This window comes from Ictalurus furcatus, chromosome 2 (genome assembly GCF_023375685.1).
Source record: "Ictalurus furcatus strain D&B chromosome 2, Billie_1.0, whole genome shotgun sequence".
Lineage (NCBI taxonomy): Eukaryota > Metazoa > Chordata > Actinopteri > Siluriformes > Ictaluridae > Ictalurus > Ictalurus furcatus.
In genome coordinates, this window is record NC_071256.1 from 9,539,260 (window position 1) to 9,562,731 (window position 23,472).

Here is a 23,472-nt window from a genome sequence, read left to right on the forward strand (position 1 = left end):
CACTCTGCACCCATAAATGACACAGAACTCTGTATTTTACTCTTACTTAATTACTTACAATTACTTAATTACAAAATTTCTGCCAAATTTCAACATTACTAGCACGAATACATTACTGTTAAGAAAGGATACAATGTGAACATGGGAAAAGGAACAGGTAGTAGGCTTCCAGAAGTCTAAGAAGATCATGCAGTCATTGGATGTACTTGTGCATTACAAATGAAAGAAAGATCTGGTCTTGTCCATGGATGCGCCGCCATATGGTACAGGAGTGGTTTTGTCTCACCTAATGACTGATGGGCAAGAGAGGCCAATAACTTGGTCTCAAAAGCACTGATGCTCTCTGAGTACAACTATTCTCAACTAGACAAAAAGGCCTAGCTGTCATCTTCAGAATACAGCATTTCCACAAGTACATGTATGGTCAAAACTGAACAAACCATGAGCCATTGCTTTGTCTCTTTAACAAACAGAATTCAGTACCTCAAATGGTTATGTGCCTATGAGTAGGAAATGAGCAACAAGCCAGACAAGCCATGAGTTGGCTTCCACTGCCTGAACACTCCATGAAGGCTGAGCGGGAGGACAGGATGGAGTTTATCACCCTGATGTCAGCAGTGGAGATCAATAGCTAGACAGGTCATAGAATATGCAAGAGAAGTTGTAGTCAAAGGCTGTGCCACATGCCAAGAACATCGTAACACACCAGCATCTGCTCCACTTCACCCATGAGAGAGGTCAAGTAAGCCATGTCAGAGATTTCACATAGATTATGCTGGACCTTTTTGGGGTAAAATGTTCCTTGTGTTGTTAGATGCTTGCTATCAGTCTGAGAGTGTTTAGTCTTTTCTTATATTGATGATCTGAATCTGAAGGAGGGTTAGAGGGAAAAGAAATGATTAACAGAGGAGTGTTTATAACCTTTCTGTTTTTCTGCTCCTCCTCCTCCTCCTCTCTCTCTCTCTCTCTCTCTCTCTCTCTCTCTCTCACACACACACACACACACACACACACAGACACAGACACACACACACACACACACACATACATTCAGTCATACATAAAACCAGGCAGTTCATTTCAGTGAAAATGAAACTCAGAGCACCACTCTCTCTCTCTCCCTGTTTCTCTAGCTCACTCTCTGTCAGTGTGTGAGTGCAGGAAAATGGCAGAGGCGAGTATTTCATTAGAACAGCTTTCAGTTTATAAGTTCCACTGTCCAGTCTGTCTGGATCTACTGAAGTATCCAAGATCTACTCTGAGCATGATGAAGTGTTGGAGATCTACTATCGTACTGACCAAAGCTTCATCAGTTATCTGTGTATGATGGATGAACACAAAAGTCATAACACCATCTCAGTTAAAGCATACAGAACTGAAAAACAGGTAAGAAATGCAAGTCTATTTTATTCATATATAGTCATTTATTACAAATTATAATCTAAAGTGGCTGAAGGTTTTCCCTCCAAGCATGAAACACACCTTAATTCAGTCTTTTGATTATTTTCTTCCATCTTTAAACAGCTGATGAGTTTTATGAGTTCTGGCTCTGATTGGTTGGAAAGAAAACCTGCAGACACAAACCAGCCCTTTGGGGATAAGATTAGAGACACACTCCTGCTTTATTCAGCTTTAGGACCTCACTTTTTAATTCAAAGTAATAATGTTGAAGTGAGGTAAAATTAAGGTGTTTGTTAGTATAGAAGAGTTAAATACATTTGTCCTTATCAGGTCAGAGCAGTCAGTAAACTTTTCAGCCAGCACCCATCTGAACAACATTTTACAACTCTTTATCTGTCAGATCTGTTTATCTGTTAGGTACTGTGAGCTAAGTGTGTAAATTACACATTTAGCTCACAGTACCTAACACCTGATCTAGGATAGGAACCACTTGTCCATGAAGACAGGTGTATACAAGAATTGTGTACAGTTTAATTTATACATGTTTACATGTACATGTTTAAACAGATTGTGGATGGGAGTCAAAGGAATTCAAAATTATTAACAGGCAGCATTTCCAGTCAACCTTTTGAGCCCTGTTGAACTGCTTCTCTGATATACAAATGCATGCCACATGGAACCACCTGCAGTGGTGACATTCAATCTGAGAAAAGATAATAATAATAATATCAAATTGCTCAGTAATCAATTAGTTTCTCACTCACTCACTCACTCACTCACTCACTCACTCACTCACTCACTCATTCTCTTTCTCTCTACACACAGTTCCCTATACAGTTTTCAAAAATGTCAGTTGAGTCAACAAGGCAGTTATCTGGTGACTAGCTGACAGACATAAGATGCAGAAAACAAATAAACATCTTTGAAATATTAAAACATTTGTGTATTATTACTGAATAGCTATAATAGCAGTTATTGAAAACTAATTGTCATATCACATCAGACCAGTGACTACAATTCCCATTCTGCACTGCGGCCTACAAACATGACCGTCATAGACCGCAATTCCCAGAACACACCTTCATTCTAATCACGCACTCCTGCATTCAATTCACACCACACATATAAGAGACTGTTCAAACACTTAGTCTTTGCAAAGTATTACGCTCAGTTGCTTAGTCTCTGTCATTATTCCAAGCCTTGTATCATGTTTGCTTTTCTGGTTCTTGCCTTTGTTTATTCTGTTGACCTCGATTCTCTGCCTTACCTAGTTTAGCCTGTTTGCCTGATCGTTTGACCCTTGCCTGCCTATGTACATTGATTTCTGCCTGATCCTTTGGACTTCTTGTTGTTTGATTAAACTGGCATACCTGCACTTGCTTCCATCTCAGCCTCCATTACATGACACTAATGAAGGGAATATATTTCAACCAATCTGATCAAGCATTATTACAGTGTTATACAGCCATGTTATAATTTTATGATGAATGTTTGTATATAAGTATTTAATAATTTTGTATGTGTTTTTAGCTGCTGTGAGAAAAAAACCCAGCTGACACGAAATGCCACCGAACAGGAGATAGAAGTCAATGTACAGAGGTGGCTTCAGCTTGCTCCTGACAGAGATGCAGGAAGGAGAGAGAGGTTGAGGAGAAAAGAGAGGCTGGACAAGGCATCACATGTTGAGGACAATTCTGAATTGAATCTCACTCTTTCTTCCTCACACACACACACAAGTGTTAAAAGTGTTACCTTGTTTAGACAGTTCATGTACATTTCATTACGGGCTTTTATTTACTAAGGCTAATATTACTTGATATAATTTAGTTTTAACTTTGCCTGTTAGATTCTTACTACTCAGTCCATTTTGCAGTTTTTTTTGCGATTGTTGCAGCCAAAAAAGCTTGATTTTGCAATTTTTAAAATTTTTTGTTTCAAAATTTGCCATGCAATTTGATGAGTTTTTCTGGGCTTTTTTTATGTGGAAAACTACTTGAATTTGGTGAAATTGCAATTTCAAGAAATTGTTTTGTGCTGTCTTTCGCAGTGATGTTTGTTGGTAAATGAGACCTTTTAACTGTACTCATGTGCGATGCACGTGAATCGAAGACAGCTTTGGCTGAAGGTGATGACGTCACATGACACGTCTTGACCCAAATCTGCGGAAAATCTGCGGTAATTGTGGAACTTTTTTTTTGCAAGCTCCACCAAATATTGTGGAGTTTCTTTGACGTTGCATTAATTTCTTTGATCGCAAAATCCTGGAGGGACTGACTTTATTATAATGATAATGAGTCTTTATTTATAACATATACTTATGTACAGTGAAATGCTTGAACCCCCAACCTTCCAATCAGTAACCCAGAGCCTTAACCACCAAGCCACCACTGTCCTCTGCACTGTTTTAAAGACTTATCTGAAACTTTTACATTTTAGTGTTTAATTTCAGCTTAGGCAGTTAAAATAACTCATATAATTAAAATAATTATGTTATAATTTTTATTATAAAAAATTAAAAAAATTAAATTAAGTTATAATTTTAAAAAAAAAGTTACATTCAGTTTTCGTGTGATTTATTTTTCACATTATTTGGGCAACAATAATCTGGGCTGTGGCTCAATTTTTGGGTCTCTGGATACAGGCTGGTGTTGATATGGTTAAGACTGGGATTCTGGTATTGAAAATTGAAACTGGTATTGGCTGACATTTGGGCCAGTTATGGCCTATGTGTGGCCCTTGTTTGTAAACCGAATCTGGGCCATTCATAGGCCATCATTCATTGCAGTATGTGGGCCAAGGGAGAATTGGTTTTGTGGACCGGAACTGTGCCAGAAAACAATTGCTATGTGGGTGGCTGTGTAATTAAAAATGTTTTTAATATTTCAATTGTCTCAGATTAATGTAATCTAGTCATACAAATCAGACAGAATTTATAGAGGACATTTAAAGCATATCAAATGCAGTGTAACTTCCAGCCATTACTAAGTACTAATGAACTCAGTATGTAGTCTAATTTAGTCAAATACAAAAAAGAGAGGTCAGATTGTTTCTCATAATGGTATTGTTAGTAAAATATAAGGACATTCAACATATTCATAAAACATTCATATGCACAGACCCATGATGGTAGTAGAGTACAACTGTGCAAAGATGTGCAATACAAAACAGTCTCTGCCGAAGTTGAAGCTTGGTGGCTCAGAAAATCGCCGTGTTAGCTGTTTCCTCTTCTGATGTCAGATACAAGAGAATGAATTCTCTCTGACACAGCCACCTGTGAAAGACAAATACACAGATTTAATAAGGAATACTTTTGGTATTAATTTTAGACAAATTATACACTAACCGTGTAAGACACTGGCTCCTCCAGTTTTCTGTGATGGGGGTACAAGGCCTGAATGGAGGTCTGTGCATGTACTCGACTCTCATATGCACTGCTCAAAGGAAGCAAAATCTGGAAATACAGCATAGAAGAATATTAAGGTCAGACGTTGTAGTCAGACATTTTTGTTTCAGACATTATGACATTGGGGTATTTTGGAAAGTGTTCAAATTCAGTGAAAATGTCTTGCTTTACAAAGTCTAGATGTTTTTAGGATTTGATAAACGAATGGAAAAGGGGTTCGACAAAAGTATCTGCAAATTCAGTATCTACAGTATCTCACAAAAGTGAGTACACCCCTCACATTTTTGTAAATATTTGATTATAACTTTTCATGTGAAACCACTGAAGAAATGACACTTTGCTACAATGTAAAGTAGTGAGTGTACAGTTTGTGTAACAGTGTACATTTGCTGTCCCCTCAAAATAACTCAACACACAGCCATTAATGTCTAAACCGCTGGCAACAAAAGTGAGTACACCCCTAAGTGAAAATGTCCAAATTGGGCCCAAAGTGTCAATATTTTGTGTGACCACCATTATTTTCCAGCACTGCCTTAACCCTCTTGGGCATGGAGTTCACCAGAGCTTCACAGGTTGCCACTGGAGTCCTCTTCCACTCCTCCATGACGACATCACGGAGTCGGTGGATGTTAGAGACCTTGTGCTCCTCCACCTTCCATTTGAGAATGCCCCACAGATGCTCAATAGGGTTTAGACCATCACCTTCACCCTCAGCTTCTTTAGCAAGGCAGTGGTCATCTTGGAGGTGCGTTTGGGGTTGTTATCATGCTGGAATACTGGCCTGCGGCCAAGTCACCGAAGGGAGGGGATCATGCTCTGCTTCAGTATGTCACAGTACATGTTGGCATTCATGGTTCCCTCAATGAACTGTAGCTCCTCAGTGCCGGCAGCATTCATGGAGCCCCAGACCATGACACTCCCACCACCATGCTTGACTGTAGGCAAGACACACTTGTCTTTGTACTCCTCACCTGGTTGCCGCCAAACACACTTGTCACCATCTGAACCAAATAAGATTATCTTGGTCTCATAATCCATGTCCTTTGCTTGTCTTCAGCAAACTGTATGCCAGCTTTCTTGTGCATCATCTTTAGAAGAGGCTTCCTTCTGGGATGACAGCCATGCAGACCAATTTGATGCAGTGTGCGGCGTATGGTCTGAGCACTGACAGGCTGACCCCCCACCCCTTCAACCTCTGCAGCAATACTGGCAGCACTCATACGGCTATTCATTGAGGGAACCATGAATCCCAACATGAACTGTGACATACTGAAGCAGAGCATGATCAGTATGCATTATTCCAGCATGATAACGACCCCAAACACACCTCCAAGATGACCACTGCCTTGCTAAAGAAGCTGAGGGTGAAGGTGATGGACTGGCCAAGCATGTCTCCAGGCCTAAACCCTATTGAGCATCTGTGGGGCATCCTCAAACGGATGGTGGAGGAGCACAAGGTCTCTAACATCCACCAGCTCCGTGATGTCATCATGGAGAGGTGGAAGAGGACTCCAGTGGCAACCTGTGAAGCTCTGGTGAACTCCATGCCCAAGAGGGTTAAGGCAGTGCTGGAAAATAATGGTGGCCACACAAAATAGTGACAGTTTGGGCCCAATTTGGACATTTTTACTTAGGGGTGTACTCACTTTTGTTGCCAGTGGTTTAGACATTAATGGCTGTGTGTTGAGTTATTTTGAGGGGACAGTAAATTTACACTGTTACACAAGCTGTACACTCATACTTTACATTGTAGCAAAGTGTCATTTCTTCAGTGTTGGTACATGAAAAGATATAATCAAATATTTACAAAAATGTGAGGGGTGTACTCACTTTTGTGACATACTGTATGCTGCCGGTCTTCATTAGTCACTTATGCTGCAGTAGTTCTAGTCTCTTTAATATCTACATTGACAACTGTCAAAAATTGCTGTCTCCTTATAGCAACTCATAATAATGATATCTCACAGCTAACAACCAACATGTCAGGCACCCCAAACAGTAAAAACAGCATATGCCACAGAGGTAGAGTTGGTCCTAACTGCTAGCAACTGGTATATCAATTTGGGGAAATAGAAGAGAGCTGAACATCAAATAGGAGGAGAGAGTCAATAGATGCACTGTGGCATTATTAGATTATCTCACAAGGAAGCATGCTCTCTAGCTTGACACTGGCCCCTCGGTGCATGCTCTCTAGCTTGACACTGGCCCCTCTGTGCATGCCTTCATGCCTTCTGCCTTCACCAGCTGTAAATATCTTCCCTTCCTTTCACCCTATCAACTCATTGTTAAGGATTTTAATTAATGCTAAAAATAGGAGAGACCAAAAATGGGACAAAAACATGGTATAGTATGAGGGACAAATTGATGAAACTGAACAAATTCTAACAGTGGAATGGGTGGAGATTACCTCTCCATGTGAGAAGACATCTAATCGTAGCCTTGTCACATGGGCAGGTGTGACTGATTGGACAGCCTTATCCAGCCCTAAAGGGTGACATTTTATGGGCTCTTCCACTTTTGGGGCAGGCTCCTCTGATAGGCATACGAGATCCATTTGAGGATGACCTGTGAGTGATGAAATCAAGATGTGAAGAGGATAAAGAAAAGGTGAGAGAGTAACTAGGGGACATAAACAACAATACTATTCTGTTGAGGCAATATCTCAGTTGACAGTAGAAGACTAGATCTTAGACACCATTCTATTTTAAGAACTTTTAAGAACTGGCTTAATAATAATCATAATAAATGGTAAAAACATTTAGATGTTTAATTTTTTCTGAATCAAAAATCAGCTTTGTGTCTTTTTAAGTACAAAATATTTTAAGGCATAAATGGATAAAATAAAAAGGGGTGCAAATGCCCACAAATTTTGTTCATTGGGTTAAATAGGAAAGATTGCAGCAGTAAGGAGGCTGGAAAGGGTCCTGACCATCAGTGTCCAGCAGTCTGTAGATTGCCTTTCTGCCTGGCAGTGTGCTTTTCTCTGGGTCCTCACTCAGCTTCATCCTAGGCCGACCTCCAACCTCTACTAACTAATAAGTGAAAATTGCATCTATCCATGATTCCTCAGACTATATCTGGATGCATTTACTAGTAGGCTCTAGAAATCTTCAGTGTTACCTTATATACACAACCAAGTGAGGGTTGACTTGTGCATGTAACAAGGTGAGTTCCAACTCCCACTACATCGATCTCATTATCCTGAAAGTGTCGGAGGAAACCATTTACTAAAAGGTAGCATGATGTAATTCTGGGCTACAGTGTAATATTTCTATTATAAGGGAATATCTTACCCTTTTGTTGAGTTCAGAAAGACTTTTTTCAGACACACCGTTTGTACCAACAATGATGAGCGACTCAAATGCAGGAACTGAAAATCTAGTGGGAAACAGATAAACTACTGAGTATCAGAGGTCTTTAAACAACTATAATATTTGTAAAAGGCTAAACTTACTGCTTGCTGCATTGTCTGAAAACATTATACACTAGCAGAGATTGCCTACAGAGATCTCCACTATCCAGCCTTACTCCCAGAGGCTGATACTGCAGCTCACAGAGTGCCAGGGCAACAGCACAGAAACAGGGCAAGCCACTACTGCAATAAAAAAGCACACGTTCCACCACACTGCATGACATAAAAAAACGAAAAAAACTCATTTTACTCTTAGAAACAGGACATTGTGTTACCTGCTGACACTGTAGCTGTCAATCACAGGGAGAAAGTTGAAAGGATAAGCAATGGCATAGGACAGGAAGGCAGCAAGCTCTCCCTCACGCACTTGCTGTGGCTTAGCTCCTAGTAACTGACATACACGTGCTAACCAGTCCTTTACCAGAGGGACAAGCTCAACAGGGTCACCACCTCTCAATGGCACCAGAGTCTGCAATGTGATTAAAAATCAAAATACATTTAATATTTGCAAAAGTATGTGAAATGTTAGCATTTTTAGGTGATTTATTTAGAGACAGTCAGTACGTTTACATGGACAACAATAATCCAACATTAACCCGATTAAGACTGTTTACTCCCACACGACGTCAATAGTGTGATTAAGGTGTTTACATGTCTGTAATACACATCAATAATGCGATTACACAGGAATACTCCACATGTCTCAATTTGATTTGTGTTTACTTCGAGTATGACTTTAATCGGATTAAGGTAATTAAAAATTGCTGTTTACACAGTAGTTTCTTAATCAGAGTGATTAAGATACTACCGTGTAAACAGCAATTTTTTATTAACAACTTTTTATAAGTTGCTCCTGATGGCAAGTTAGCACCTTGCATGGCAGCTCTGCTACCATTGGTGTGTGAGTGTGTGTGTGAATGGGTGAATGAGACACAGTGCAAAACGCTTTGGATAAAGACGCTATGTCAGTGCGCCATTTCAATGGTGCCACGTTCGAAGTTGGTTAACACATCTAGATGTAAGTATCAGGAAATGAAAGCTGAAATTCTTATCTATTGTCTCATTCATCTTTTGATCTCAAACCCAAAAGTATTCATTGTATAGCAAAACTATTGGCCTTGCTGTTCCAATACTTTTGGAGAAGACCACATATAGTACAGTGCAAAAAGTCTTAGGCACGTGCACAGAAATGCTCTAAAACAAAGATGCCTTCAAAAATAATGATATTAAATGTTTCTAGATAAAAACAATATAAAGAGCAGTAAACAGTAATAAAATACACAAAGCAAATAAATAAAAGAAATGTCTGGGTTACGCATGTAACCCTGTTCCCTGAGAAGGGAACGAGACGTTGCGTTTAGCATAACACTATGGGAGCACCCCTCGCGCGTGACCAGCATCTGAAGCTTGTGTAAAATCTGTCATGATCAGGCGACATGGCAATTAAGCGCGTAGCGTGATATGTATATGGCACCTGTGAACCGCGCCGTCAGCCTCTATTATCTGAAGTGAAGACATAATTCACAGGCCTACCCCGGTATGAAAAAGCTACGCAATGTCTCATTCTCTTCTCAGGTAACAGTGTTACATTCCCTTACAAAGGGAACTTCATGTTGCGTTTAGCATAACACTATGGGAACGAGAATACCCACTTCGTCATACCGAGGGTACGGCCTCTTCAAAAAGACCCAAGCCTGAGGGTCACTGCAAGACACTCGAGACCGGGGCTGAATGAATATCCAGGCTGTAATATCTAATGAATGTGTGCGGCGTAAACCACCCTTCAGCAGCACACACATCCTGTAAGGATACCCCGTTGGACAAAGCCTTCGAGGAGGTGACCCCCCTAGTGGAATGAGCCCTTATGCCCAGAGGCGTAGCGAAACCATGCGCCTCATAAGCAATAGAGATTGCTTCCACTATCCAATTAGAGATGCGCTGCTTTGACACAGCATCACCTCTACTGTCGCCGCCAAGCAGACCAGCAGCTGCTCCGACTTAGGCCACTGGCTGGCGCGGTGGACGTAAGTACAGAGAGCCTTTACTGGATACAGCAGGTGCATTCTCTCTTGTTCCGGTGTGAGGAACAGAGGAGGGCAGAAAGCCTGCAACACCACAGGCTGGGCAGCAGATGTAGGCACCCTAGGAATATAATCCAGCCTAGGATACAGGAAGGCCTTGGCTAATCCAGGGGTAAAGTCAAGACAAGAAGGGACAACAGAGAGAGCTTGTAGATCTCCTACTCGCTTGAGAGATGTCAGGGCCAGCAGAAGAGCTACCTTTAGAGTCAGAAGCTTCTCAGAGGCTGACTCTAAGGGCTCAAATGGGGCACCTGACAGACCTTCCAGGATGGATGGCCTGCAGATGGGCCTCAGCCACCTGACACCATGCATAAACCTCGAATTTAGAGGATATTGCCCCACAGATGCTCCATCAAAAGGGGCGTGGCTGGCCGAAATGGCGGCCACGTAAACTGAGATTGTAGAAGGAGCCCACCCCGCTGAGAAACGTCCTTGTAAGAACTCCAGAACTGTAGCTATTGTGCAGTTCACTGGGTCTAGCTGGCGTTCCTCACACCAAAAGACAAAAAGCCGCCACTTGAGCGCATACAATTTCCTTGTGGATGGATCTACAACCTCAGTTGTGAGACCAGAATCTATGAGCTGGTGCCCCTCAGGGGCCACACCCACAGTTTCCATAGTTCCGGCTGAGGGTGATAAATCAGCCCTCCAGCTTGAGACAATAGATCCCTGTGGATGGGAATCTTCCAAGGAGTGCCATCTAGCAGGGACATTATCTCTGAGAACCATATTCGAGCTGGCCAATAAGGTGCTACTAGCAGCAGACGTAGACTGTCTTGGCAAACTCTCGCTAGAACTTGTGGGAGCAGAGCGATCGGGGAAAAAGTGTACAGATGTGACCTCGGCCACAAGTGCACCATGGCGTCCAGCCCTAATTGTGTGGGAGGAGTGAGGGCGAACCACAGTGTGCTCTCTCCTCGGAGGTGAACACATGCAGTCCCGCTTGGCCAAACCTCCACCATATGGACTCCACCACTTGTGGATGGAGCCACCAATCCCTGGGCCTCAGCCCCTGCCTCAACAGGATGTCTGCCCCGACATTCCAGTTGCCCAGAATGTACATTGCACTCACTGACAAAACTTTCCCTCTGCCCAGAGAAGAATTAGTTGCGCCTGCCTGAACGGGGGGCATGGACATAATCCTCCCTGGTGGTCAATATATGAGACCACTGCTGTGTTGTCTGTAAACACATGGTGACCTCTCAATTGAGGAAGAAGAAATTTCAGTGCTAGAAATATGGCCCACATTTCTAGGCAATTTATATGCCGCTCCAGATGAGGGCCACTCCAGAGACCGTGAGCTGGACAGCTGTCTAAATCCGTGCTCCAGCCCGTGAGGGAGGTGTCTGTCATTACTGCCTTGCGCTAAGGAGACACCCCTAGAGAGTGAGCCAAGGCTAGAAACTGGGGACACTCAAAATCTCAGAGCACGTAGGCATTGCCGTGTGACACTGAATACTCTCAGAGGTTTTGTCCTTGGATGAAACCCCCAACTTCTCAGCCACCACTGAAATGGTCTCCTGTGCAATAGGCTCAGTGGTATGACGTTGGCTGCCCACAAGCTCCAATAGTCTCCAATAGAGACTGGAGGGGATGCCAAAATCCAGCTTTATCTTGTCAATGTTGATAGGATTGACCCTACGCATGTTGGGGATAGGAACGCCCTCATCATAGTAGAATCCTTATAACCCCTAGAAAAGTTGTCCACTGCACTGGAGAAAGCATACTTTTCTGAGGTTCAACCTGAACCCCAAGCTCCTCATATGAGTGAGAACAACATCTCCATGTTGAACCGCCAGTTCCCTGGATCGTGCTAGAATTAACCAGTCGTCCAGGTAGTTTAGTACACGGATGCCCTGGAGTAACATTAGAGCCAGAATGACATCCATGCAGTTTGTGAAGATGCGAGGGGATAAAGCTAGTGATATTTCTATGTGGAAATATGCACCTTTTAGATCTATCATCACAAACCAGTCCTCAAACTGAATCTGTGGAACGATGAGTTTGGGCGTCAGCATCTTGAACCTGTATGTCCGAAGAGTACAGTTCAGATGACGCAGATCTAAAATTGGCCGCATACTCCTCTATTTTTTGTGGACCAGGAAATAACGGCTGTAAAACCTCTCTGCTGCAGGGGCGCTGTATCATGGCTGACCCTGTGCTCTGACCCCAACTTCCTAACATGCTGGGGTATGTGAAGAAAAGAATTTCACTGTGCTGTAATGTATATGTGATCAATAAAGACTCATTATCATTATCAAAACTCAAAAGAAAATAATCACTCCTTTACAGCTTTCAGACCTCCAAGCATGAGCTACAGTGGAGGAAAAGTGGCGCAAAGCAGGTGACACAGTTGTTGACGGACTTTGGTGGTGCCCCCAGGGCTGTCCTTGTCTTCAAAGTTGACGCATGGCAGGGACCATGCATCAAAAGCAGGATTGATAGCTGCGATAAAGCATTGGTTTCTCTAATTACTCTAAAAAAAAATAATAATAATAAAATTTTGTTCACGATGTTTGCACAACTCATAACGTGCATTTGAAGGTAGAGAAGGCCACGTCCCTACATCCAAACAGGACTCAGACGTGGTACTGATAATGATAATCTCCAATGATAATGACACATCTTTTGTGAGCCATGCCCTTAAGTAAGTGGGTGAATATTTGGGTATTGACTTAAAGCAGCACTGTGTATATCATCCAGCTAGTGGTGGGGTGGCAGAGAGAGAAAATGGGACACTAAAAAACAGATTGAGCAAATGCTGTTCTGAAACAGGCTTAGGATGGGCTTAGCCCCTTTAGGATACTGTTTGGGAGACCTCCACACACAGGACATGTGACAGCTCCTGTTCCGGACGCTGCAGCATGTGATGATGCAATGTAAAATTACTGTGCAACGTTGTCCTCTGCTCTGCACTCTATCCACAAGCAGGTAAAGGCAGCGCTTCCAGCTTCCAGGACTTCCGCAGGACCAGGTGGAACAAGCCACAGTGGTCGGGGCCATTCTAGATCCTTTTCGTCACTCGCTCCGTGGAAAAGGTCAGCCAGAGAGCCACATGGATGCACGCCAGCCACTGTAGGAGAGTGCCAGAGCTGAGCACTGAGCTGGAAAAGACAGGACTTCGACAGGAGAACTAGGAAATGATTCTCTATAAAGAGGCCTCTAGGAGGACTGACACTCACGAGCGACGACCTGCATATACACACCCACATACATGACACACTGCACTCAAACACACATTCTCACACCAGTTTCTTGTGGTTACACAACACAAGTGGTATCTAGTAGCCTGTAAAATAACGGACACATAGTTTTTGGAGAAAATGTTGACAACATGGAAACTGTACTCTTAGGAGGACTGAACTTCATTAGTGCGTACTATATAGCCACATGACCAGGACAGAGGTTAGTCGACGTGACTTTGCTACCTCACCTCTTATGCCCCAAAGCTCCTTGACCACAGACTACTGTTACAAACTAGACACAAATCATTAGATGCCAACCTGCACATCCACTCATACATACAAACCTATTCCTAATCGTGCACCCTTCTCCTGATATTGGTGGTATCTGTTAGTAAGCCCTGTCACATAAATAAACTCACAAATCACTGGGACCGTTCCCGACAACACTGGGTGTCCGGGGGTAGACCCTTAATCTGGAAAGATAAACCAAAGCACGATATTGGAGTTTATCGGGTGGAAGACTTATTGATCAATCACATCGTTTCAGCAGAAAGAGTGCATGATGCATACACTTTTACCCAAATTTGGTATTTAGCTGATCGTGGTGACGATACTAAGTATCTAAGGTGACGTGATTTCTATAGGTCCCACATGAGCCCGCAAAGTTCTTTAGTAGATTATTGCAGACTAGATGACAATTAGCAGTTAAAAGCCTGTATGCCAAGATACTGGCTGCCTCTGTATCGCCTCTGTAAACAGTTCTGTATCGCCTTTGGTCATAAGAATCATTACCAACAGTGTTACCCACACAATGTAACATGTCCCCCTCATCACGCAGATATATAATGCTTATTCTATCATTGAACACATGCGGTCTGTGATACGCAACCCTCTGCAGACTAGCGAGACGGGGTTTGATTGGCTGAACTCAGTACTTGGAGGATGGGGCTCGTGGATCAGTACAGAATGTTTATCTGCATGCAAAGACACAAACATGTTCTTCTGTTCAAGGTTCGTCTTTACATCCTCCAAGATCCGAAAACAAAGCCTGTTTGAACTGTCTCAAACTGCTCCTTATCGGTACACAGAAGTGTAGCATGCTCTGCATTTCATATATATAGTAGTTGTTCAGCACAAGCGCCTCAGAGCGCTCTCATTATTCTATCCTGCTTCTTCTATCCTGTATTAACCATCTTTCTGTAATAAACCTTTTTCACCACAGAGGAAGAGTCTGCGAGTGTTGTCTAATTTCCACGACACCAAACACCTCTTGCCATTTAGACACCTTTTCGTTTGCAAGAGTATGGAGATGCAATGTCTTTATACACAGTGTATGCAGTGATTTTGTTTTTCTGTATTGCTGAAAACTCCCAACTTAGGAGTCTTAAAAGGTTTCCACCCTCAGTTTCTTCCCAGCTTTCAGTCTCAACTTGTCACGTATCGGGACGGAGCAGAGATAGGATGGATGCAAATGCAGTTTGAACAGGTTTTATTTAAGAGAGAGACAGGCAGACAAATCCAAAACGTGATCCACAAACGTAATCCAGTAACATGCGAAGTTCAGGCGATCGCAAACAGGCATAAAGGGGCGAGGCAGGAATCAAGGTTGCGGTCACGGAAATACAGGGTCGAGGAACAAAACAAGAAACATGAACAATAGCGTGGGACTGGTAGCGGAGAAACCAGCGTGAACAAAACTAACGAACCCAAACATGAACCTAAACATGAACCATGAAACATGACATGAACTAAGACTATGGTTATCTATCGTGAGGACTCTAAACTAAGTGACTAACTCATTCAATATTCCGCGCCGTGTGCTGGGAGGCGCGCGGTATATGTACAAACATAATCAGCCTCGTAATGGCTGACGGCTGAGGGCGATTCAGACACACATGAAACAATAGCCAATGATAGAACGGGGAGGAGACATAACAGCAACATAAACAAATGCACGTGTAGAAATGTCACGATTGTCCACAAGGGAAAAGCAGGTGCTAGTGCACCTGCTCGTGCACGCATGCTCACATGCTCCGCAGCGCGCTGCTTAAAGGGGAACTCGTGACACAACTGCAATTTCCAATTCTGGAAAGTCAAATATGTCCATCTCTCCATTATACATTTCTACGGAAAGTCTATAACTCTTTGGCAAAATCTCAGCAATCTGAGTCAAAATTTTCATTGCCACGTGAATTGATTTTATGCTCAATTTTTCAGCAAAAATCTCAGCTAATATCCATTCAACTTCAGATATTAAGTGTCCAACTTTTCTGATTTTTGCAACCCACAGACTTTTCCTGAGTGATGAGTCTTTAAAAATGTCCAGATTCAGTGCAGAGTTAAAAAGCAATGGTTCTTCCTTCTTCAAACTTTTGGCATTGATGGACTCCCGAGAAAACTTGAAAATTGTCCATGCTTTTAACAGTGATCTTCTTAAATTAAATCTTCTTAAATTCCCCTGTACTTAAATTTCGAAAAGCCAAATTCAAGTACTTCAAGCCCTGTTCGAAATTGGGATAAATGACTTGAACCCTTATTATTCACAGCACGAGAACCCACCCTCCATGTGGTTCTTCCCATTTGAATTGGTATATCAGTGCAAGCATCGTCGGAGAGCAAAAGTTAAAATTCAGTACATTCTTGACTTGAAAGCAGAACTACACACATTGGGAATCATGCAATTAACACAGGAGAATTTCCTACAAGTGCAGGTATGTCAGTCCCAGCTGAATAACAGGGGTGCTCGGCTACATGAGTTTTCACAAGAAGATAAAGTGCTTGTATTATTATTATTGTTGTTATTATTGTGTGTGTATAGCTATATGTATTTATGTTGGTGTAAGCCTCGGAGTGTTGTGCTAAAGTCACTGAAAAGCAAAAGAAAATAAAAAAGAAAATAAAGAGCACCTTTTTTTTAGTTGTCCCAAGCCTCCCATCTCCTCATTTCCTGTTGACCACATGGGAAGGTCATACACCTATTACAAAATTTCAACTAATAAATGGGTGCCTAAGACTTTTGCACAGTATGGTATTTTTTTCCAAGGGGGTGCTTGACGGAAAAAGTTTGGGAACCACGGCTTTAAAGGAGTCATAACGTGATTTTTAATGTTTTACTTCTGTTTGGGAGTTTAATGCATCTGTTTGTGCATGTATAAGCTTTGCAAAGTCCCAAAACTCATATTTTCCCACAAAGGGATTTATTCTATCTAACAGAGCGCACTGCTCCAGACCTGCCCAAAACACGTTGTTCGAAGTTCAGATTTACTTCCGTAATTTCTCTACACCACGGAGTGCACTAGCAGCATAATCCCACCCAAAGGCAGCCACGAAGAAAGAAGGCAAGGCTTCAGTGAATTCAGGTGCCATGTAGTGGAGATGCTGTTTGTTTCTGTGTGAAAGCAAAACCTCTTTGTTTAGCCTTCCGGAAACGGATTAAATTAGTGGTTACTGTTTATTTATAATGCTGTTCCTGAGCAGTACAACCCAAACGTTTGCCTGTGCACATCGCTTTTTACGGAGGACAGCTTCCTGAACCTGGCCGAGTACAAGGCAGGCTATACATGAAGGCTATTCCCGAAAAGTGGGGTGATTCCCACTTTGCTTGGACAATCTTGCGCTTCTGAATCAGAACTTGTAAGTGTGTTTGAATATTTTGAAGTATCTGCTATTGACTCTTCAAATGCAGAGTTTTGTGTTGTGGCTCAGTTTTATACCTCTGCAAACGTGTTGGCTAAGTTGTCTCAGTTTTTTAAAATGTTTGTTTGTATGTTGGTGGTCTGACAGAGACGTTGGTTGTACACACAGCAGCTGTGTGCAGCACAGTTAGTACCACCGACGGGGTTGGAATTAACATCGTATCTGAAAGATAAGAGAGATACAAAATAAAAACGTACCACTGTGAAATGTTCTGCTCAAGTCGTGTTTGCAAACTTGCTTCCGCTTGATAATCCTCGTTTTCTGAATCAGACTCGCGCTCAAACTGGTATGGTAAAACTGACGACATGTTGCTTAGGAGCTTAGAATTGTTTTAGGAGCCTTGGAGGCTAAAGCTAACCTAAGGGGTGTTACTTTTCCAACACACTCGTGAGACTTTCGGCCAATCACAATGCAACGGGTCAGCTGGCCAATCAGAGCACTCTAGGCTGTTCGTAAGGAGGGGCTTTGAAGAAATCAGAGCATTTCAGGCAGCCTGGGAATAAAGGCACTGCAATAAGGTACATTCTTTGACAAATAATGCCTTTTTTGAACATTAAAGCATGTTAACCTATTTTATTATACCCAATAAAAAATAATTAACGTTTAAAAACTTTTCAAAGTAATGAAATGACTCCTTTAAAGCAATTTACTCAAACTGTTGTTGTTGTTGACTTAGTCTGAAAAGCAACCTCTTTCACATTAATATTCTTCCATGTTAAGACGCACCTTTGGACACACCTCCTCAAGAGAGGAGAAGGATGTGACGTAAGAATGTGCAATGGTGCCTGCCACTGGAATTCCAAAGAGACGCCCAGCCAGAGCATTACTTGTTAAGTCAAAACCTAAGGCCAGAAAGAAAAATGGAAAGTGCATTTTCTTCATCAATCCCATACAGCAATGGATTTTATTAAATGGTACACTATATTGCCAAAATTTTGTGGAAACCTGACCATGACATCCAAATGTGGGTCTTCCACAAACTGTTGCCACAAAGTTGAAAGTACACAATTGTATAGTGTCTTTGTATGCTGTAGCTTTAAAGAGTACCTATCACTGGAACTAAGAGGCCCAAACCTGTTTCAGCAGGACAATGAACCTTTGCACAAAGTGAGGTACATAAAGACATGGTTTGCCAATGTTGGTGTGAAATTATTACCTGACTGTGCTAATGTTCTTGTGACTGAATGGGCAGAAATTCCTCTAGCCATGTTCCAATATCTAGTGGAAAGCCTTCCCAGAAGATTCCCAGGAGGCTGTTATAGCAGCAAAGGGGGAGCCAACTTTGGAACAGGATATTCAACAAGCACATATGGGGATGATGGTCAGGTATTCACATACTTCGGCCATATACTGTAATTTGTCTTATTAATAATGTAGCTAATGCTGTTTCTAGAGCACTTTCTCTCATTGGAGATGACAATAACAGGACACAGTGATAGTGATGCCTTATTTTATAGGTATTGCTTTATAGCAGTTAATGAACGCAAATCAAAATACACTCAACGATCACTTTAACAGCAACATCTATACACCTGCACATTTATGCAGTTATCCAATCAGCCAATCATGTGGCAGCACAGCACAATGCATAAAATCATGCAGCTACAGGTCAAGAGCTTCAGATAATTTTCACATCAAATATCAGAATGAAGAGTAAGTGTGATCTCTGTGACTTTAACTATGGCATAGTTGTTGGTAGCAGTTGGCTGGTTTGAGTATTTCAGAAACTGCCGATCTCCTGGGATTTTCACACTCAACAGTCTCTAGAGTTTACATGGAATGGTGCAAAAAACAAAACCAAAAAAAACCATCCTTTTGCAGAGGCTCTGCAGACTAAAACACCTTGTTGATGAGAGAGATCAGAGGAGAATGACCAGGAAGTCTATAATAACTCAAAAAAGCATTCTTCATAACCATGGTGAGCAGAAAAGCATATCAGAACGCACAACACATCAAACCTTGGAATGGATGGGCTACAACAGTAGAAGACCACATCAAGTACCACTCCTGTCAGTCAAGCACAAGAATCTGTGGATATCATGGGCACAGACTCATCCAAACTGGACAGTTGAAGAGTTGACAAAAGACCAGGTGTTTTTTATGTTCAACTATCCAGTTTGAGTCTGTGCCCATGATAGCCTCAGATTCTTATTCTTGGCTGACAGGAATGGAACTCAGTAATGGTCTTCTGATGTTGTAGCCATCCCAAGGTTCAATGTTTTGGGCATGCTGAGATGCTTTTCTGCTCAACACAGTTGTAAAGAGTTACTATTTGAGTTACCTTCCTGGCAGCTCAAACCAATCTGGCCATTTTCCTCTGACCTCTCTTTTCAGCAAGGCATTTCCACCCACATAATTGTAGCTCACAATGTTTTTTTGTTTGGCGCACCATTCTGTGTAAACTCTAGAGACTGTTGTGTGTGAGATTCCCAGGAGATTGGCATTAGTGCTGGGCCATACAGCTAAAAAATGTATCAAGATGCAATGTTTCATATCATTCGCTATCGATAAATACTGATATATTTGCTTCTTTTTTTAAACAAAAGAAGGTTTGAATTGAACCACCGTATTTTTACTTTATTAAGGCAAACAACAAATAATTTTAGTTTTAACAGTCAAAAACAAAATAGAATTTTAACAAATATCCTCTCTTATATCTTATATGAAGATTAAATAAATAAGTGTTAAAGAAACTCTTGAACTTAATAAATGAAATATTACAAAATGTGTGCAATCTGAAAGTGTAAATGTAGCACAATCACGGCAAATTTTAAGGTCGGTCAACATCGCATTGTAGCGCAGAATGTGACTCATGGTGCTCTGTTTTGTGCTCAGCCTGTTAGCATAGTTACTGTAGTCTAGCCTCATATAAAACTTTAACACTTACTTCCGGAGAACACTGTGCTGAGGTTCGCGTCTGACGACTCGAGCTCCTGCTCTGAGGACATTCACCATCCTCCCAAGAGCCAACATTTTAACAGAAAATACAAAAAGCAGCAAAATGTAACCTTTCTGCCTTGTCCGCGGTTCAGAGTCACACCCACTTCACATGGGCGGAGCACTGTGCATGTGCTCTACAAGTCTCTCGCAGCTTGTTTTTCCCGTACTTGTTCGGGACGCTTTTTTTTGCAAAGCTTACACATGTCGGTCTTCTGATGTTGGTCAGTCAAAAAGAAACCAAAAGAAACTGCAACACTGGTGAGCATGTCAGTCTTTTTTTATTCACAATCTCCTTGTCAGGCACAGCACTCATTTTCGCATGTGTTTGTGTGTTCTGATATCACATGGTGATGGCGCAACCGAATCCCACAGATACGCAACATGTTATTGACTGTTTGCTTGTCACTCGTGGCACACTCCTTTATCAAAGCATATGATAGGCTGTTTATGATCCAGGGACGGTGAACGCTTGAGGGTTGTTCCTGCAACCAAACTTCATGTCTCTTAACATTTTATCAAGTGTTATATAGAAGATTTTTTCTATCGTTACCGATAAAGGTGTACCGTCGATAAATACAGATAACGTTTTATTGCCCAGTCATAATCAGCAGTTTTTGAAATATTCAAACTATTTTCGTATTTTTTGCATTGTGCTGCTGTCACGTGACCAGCTGATTAGATAACTCTATGGATGTGCATGTGCACAGGCTTTCCTAATAAAGTGGCCAGTGAGGATATATTGGACAGTAAATACATGTCTTTAATTTCAAATTCACAAAATGTATAACTGCTATAGCTCATTATTTAGTTATTCATCTTAAAGTATATTATTTAGTAACTACTGTGAATTAATGTAAAAAATAAAATGTGCAATGAGTGTACTATCTAACTAGTGTATGCATCTGTATGTATATACCTCCAATATATGTGGCTCGAGAAGCAGTCAGACCTCCATTGGGCCCCTGAGCTCTCCTCAGACCCATCTCCATAAGTCGCCGCCTGGGGCCTGCAGCTAGACGAAACCGTGCAGCATTTGTGCACACCAGACTGAGAGTATGCAAATGTGTAGAGAGACATTGAGCATTGATATGAACAATAAAAATTGTTATGACAGCCAAACATATACAATGCATTTAACTGAGGCGCTTTGTTCTTGAGTTAAAAATACAGTTAAAAATATTTAATAATAATAATAATAATAATAATAATAATAATAATAATAATAACAACAACAACAACACCTGGCATAGTTGACCAGACAGAGAAGGCTGGTTTCCAGCAGCTGAACAACAGCCAGTGGGCCAGACACCTCCAAAAGAGGAACCTACATAATAACATATAATAGTTCACCAACACTGTCTAACTGTTTTACCATCAGAAGTTAAACAGAATGGGTGTGGTTTCTGCATGTACCCTGGCAAAAACAACGGTGCCCTCAGCTACTGCGCTGACAGACACAGCGGAGGAGTCTAACCCTTTCAGGTAGGTGAAGAAATCAGGGTGTGTGTTTGAGGGTAGCACAGTGCGCAAGTACTCCACATCTGTATAACACAACAAATTTTTAACACACATGTAATGGTTGATTTCTGCTTAACAAATATATTTACATAATATGCCAGTTTGTTGGCCTGCTTCTGAGTAAACTAATGATTGTATAAACTACAAATCTGGAATTACTAAATATTCACAAATGGAATATTGATTTTAATTGCACATCTATGAATTTAACGGGTACTAAGACACTACTTAGTCCAAAAATATATTTATTGGGAAAGATAGTAGAACATTTGCCCTGGGATGAAAATTTTATGCCATTGTTTTTCCCCAACAGCATTCTCTGCTATCTTGAACCGCTATGGTGCACCATAGGATCTCTGTCTGAGTCTGGTGAGAAATCTTCAGAATGTTCTCCCCCATTCCTGCTGTTCTTCTTTCTTTGTGAGAACAACATAAAGTTGAATGATAACCCATGAATGAATACAATTTTTTGTTTGTTTGTTTGTTAACGTTAACTAGCTGGCTGTGCCCTGGTATTAACAAACCCATGGAGTGAACTTCGTTTCATGACGGAGACTAAAGGTCACAGATTCATTCAGAAGTTAGAATGAACATACTGGGCTTTGAGTTGGCTCACTTAAGTAGTACGTGAAAGTGCGTGGTTTTTGGGAAAACTCTTGGACGCATTAGAAAAGTTCTTCGGGGGGGTTGACATTCAAATATGTTCTCTTGTTGCCTGTATGTTAGTGTAGTGTAACCCGTCTATTGCGCAACTTCTCAGCAGCCATGCGCAGACGATCTCACTGTGAAACTCTCTTTAAATCACCTTTAGTCCAAACACAAATACACTACTACACCACTAACCTTCATCTGTGAAACGAAAGTCGCGCAGAAACTGCAAACAGTCGTTCAGTCCTGCAAAAAGTGAGAACCCGCCGTTGAATGGATTATCCCGGAAAAAGAGCTCGAACACGGCGTGTTGATTGTGCCTGCCCGCTCGCCAGTAGGCATATGCCATAGTGAACTGATACAAATCCGTGAGCAGTGGCGGCACTCCCTGGCACACAGAGGGATTCAGGGTGGCACATGTATCACCCGCCACTGTCGCCATGTTCTCTTGATGAAGTCTCAGGGCAGTGACTTATTCCACGCCTACGGCCGGAAGCGCACTCCACGCGAGCACGGGAACGCTTTGCGCTACGGATAATGTTGCGTAACTTCATTCCTACAGCATCGGGCAATGCGGCACAGCGTGTTTCCCTTCCGTGTATATTCTCACCTGTAAAGAGATCGGCTAACACAAAATAAATACTTTCATATTCATGACACAGGCACGTAGTTTCCGTTTCTTATTCCTGGACAACGTTATACAGTTAATATATTTAAGATTGACTATTTTGAAGTCGTTTGTGGGTTTACAGCACACCACATTTTTATGAATGATATTTAAATAATTTATATATGTATATATATATATATATATATATATATATATATATATATATATATATATATATATATATATATCAGTCTACTTTAAGTTTTACATTCAGAAATGCAATAATAAAAGGTTAGTCGTCCCGTCCCCAACCACACACACACACATACACACACACACACACACACACACACACACACACACAAACCCAACAGCAACGACAAAACATTCACGTAGCCCAGGGGTTCCCGAACATTTCCAGGGCGAGGCCCCCCAAATGGCATTAACATTTGACCGAGGCCCCCCTTTTGCAAGATGTCATTAAAACACATTAAAAATACACACTTCTGAATATATCCCAGTTTTTTACGTTGATGTTTTGTCTGTTTAGCAATTAGAAAGTTAGGTATAGCAAATGT

At 41.6% G+C, this 23,472-nt stretch overlaps 1 protein-coding gene across 2 annotated transcripts; it reads right to left on the minus strand.

Annotated features, from left to right (window-relative positions):
- Positions 1 to 3,302: 3,302 nt before the first annotated feature.
- naprt (nicotinate phosphoribosyltransferase) lies at positions 3,303 to 22,905 on the minus strand. 2 transcript variants are annotated; one of them, XM_053647074.1, is made up of 13 exons: positions 22,480 to 22,905; positions 21,532 to 21,659; positions 21,360 to 21,442; positions 21,035 to 21,165; positions 17,905 to 18,020; positions 8,492 to 8,685; positions 8,259 to 8,396; positions 8,098 to 8,182; positions 7,925 to 8,005; positions 7,734 to 7,836; positions 7,212 to 7,369; positions 4,745 to 4,852; positions 3,303 to 4,672 (listed from the first exon to the last, which is right to left on the minus strand). In XM_053647074.1, exons 1-13 carry the CDS (start codon positions 22,724 to 22,726, stop codon positions 4,613 to 4,615), a joined length of 1,632 nt encoding a protein of 543 aa, XP_053503049.1. In that variant the 5' UTR covers positions 22,727 to 22,905; the 3' UTR covers positions 3,303 to 4,612. The 2 variants fall into 2 exon arrangements, with proteins under 2 accessions (XP_053503049.1, XP_053503041.1); XM_053647066.1 differs by having other exon boundaries at positions 8,259 to 8,399; positions 22,480 to 22,904.
- Between the last annotated feature and the right edge of the window lie 567 nt (positions 22,906 to 23,472).

What these genes read in the sequence shown, in the direction of transcription:
- naprt (XM_053647066.1), bottom strand. Translation starts at nt 22,726, where the DNA reads ATGGCGACAGTGGCGGGTGATACATGTGCCACCCTGAATCCCTCTGTG. An exon ending in CTTTCGTTTCACAGATGAAG is followed by an intron (nt 21,660 to 22,479) that starts GTTAGTGGTGTA and finishes TGTGTTATACAG; the next exon opens with ATGTGGAGTACTTGCGCACT. An exon ending in AGGAGCCAGTGTCTTACACG is followed by an intron (nt 4,673 to 4,744) that starts GTTAGTGTATAA and finishes TGTCTTTCACAG; the next exon opens with GTGGCTGTGTCAGAGAGAAT.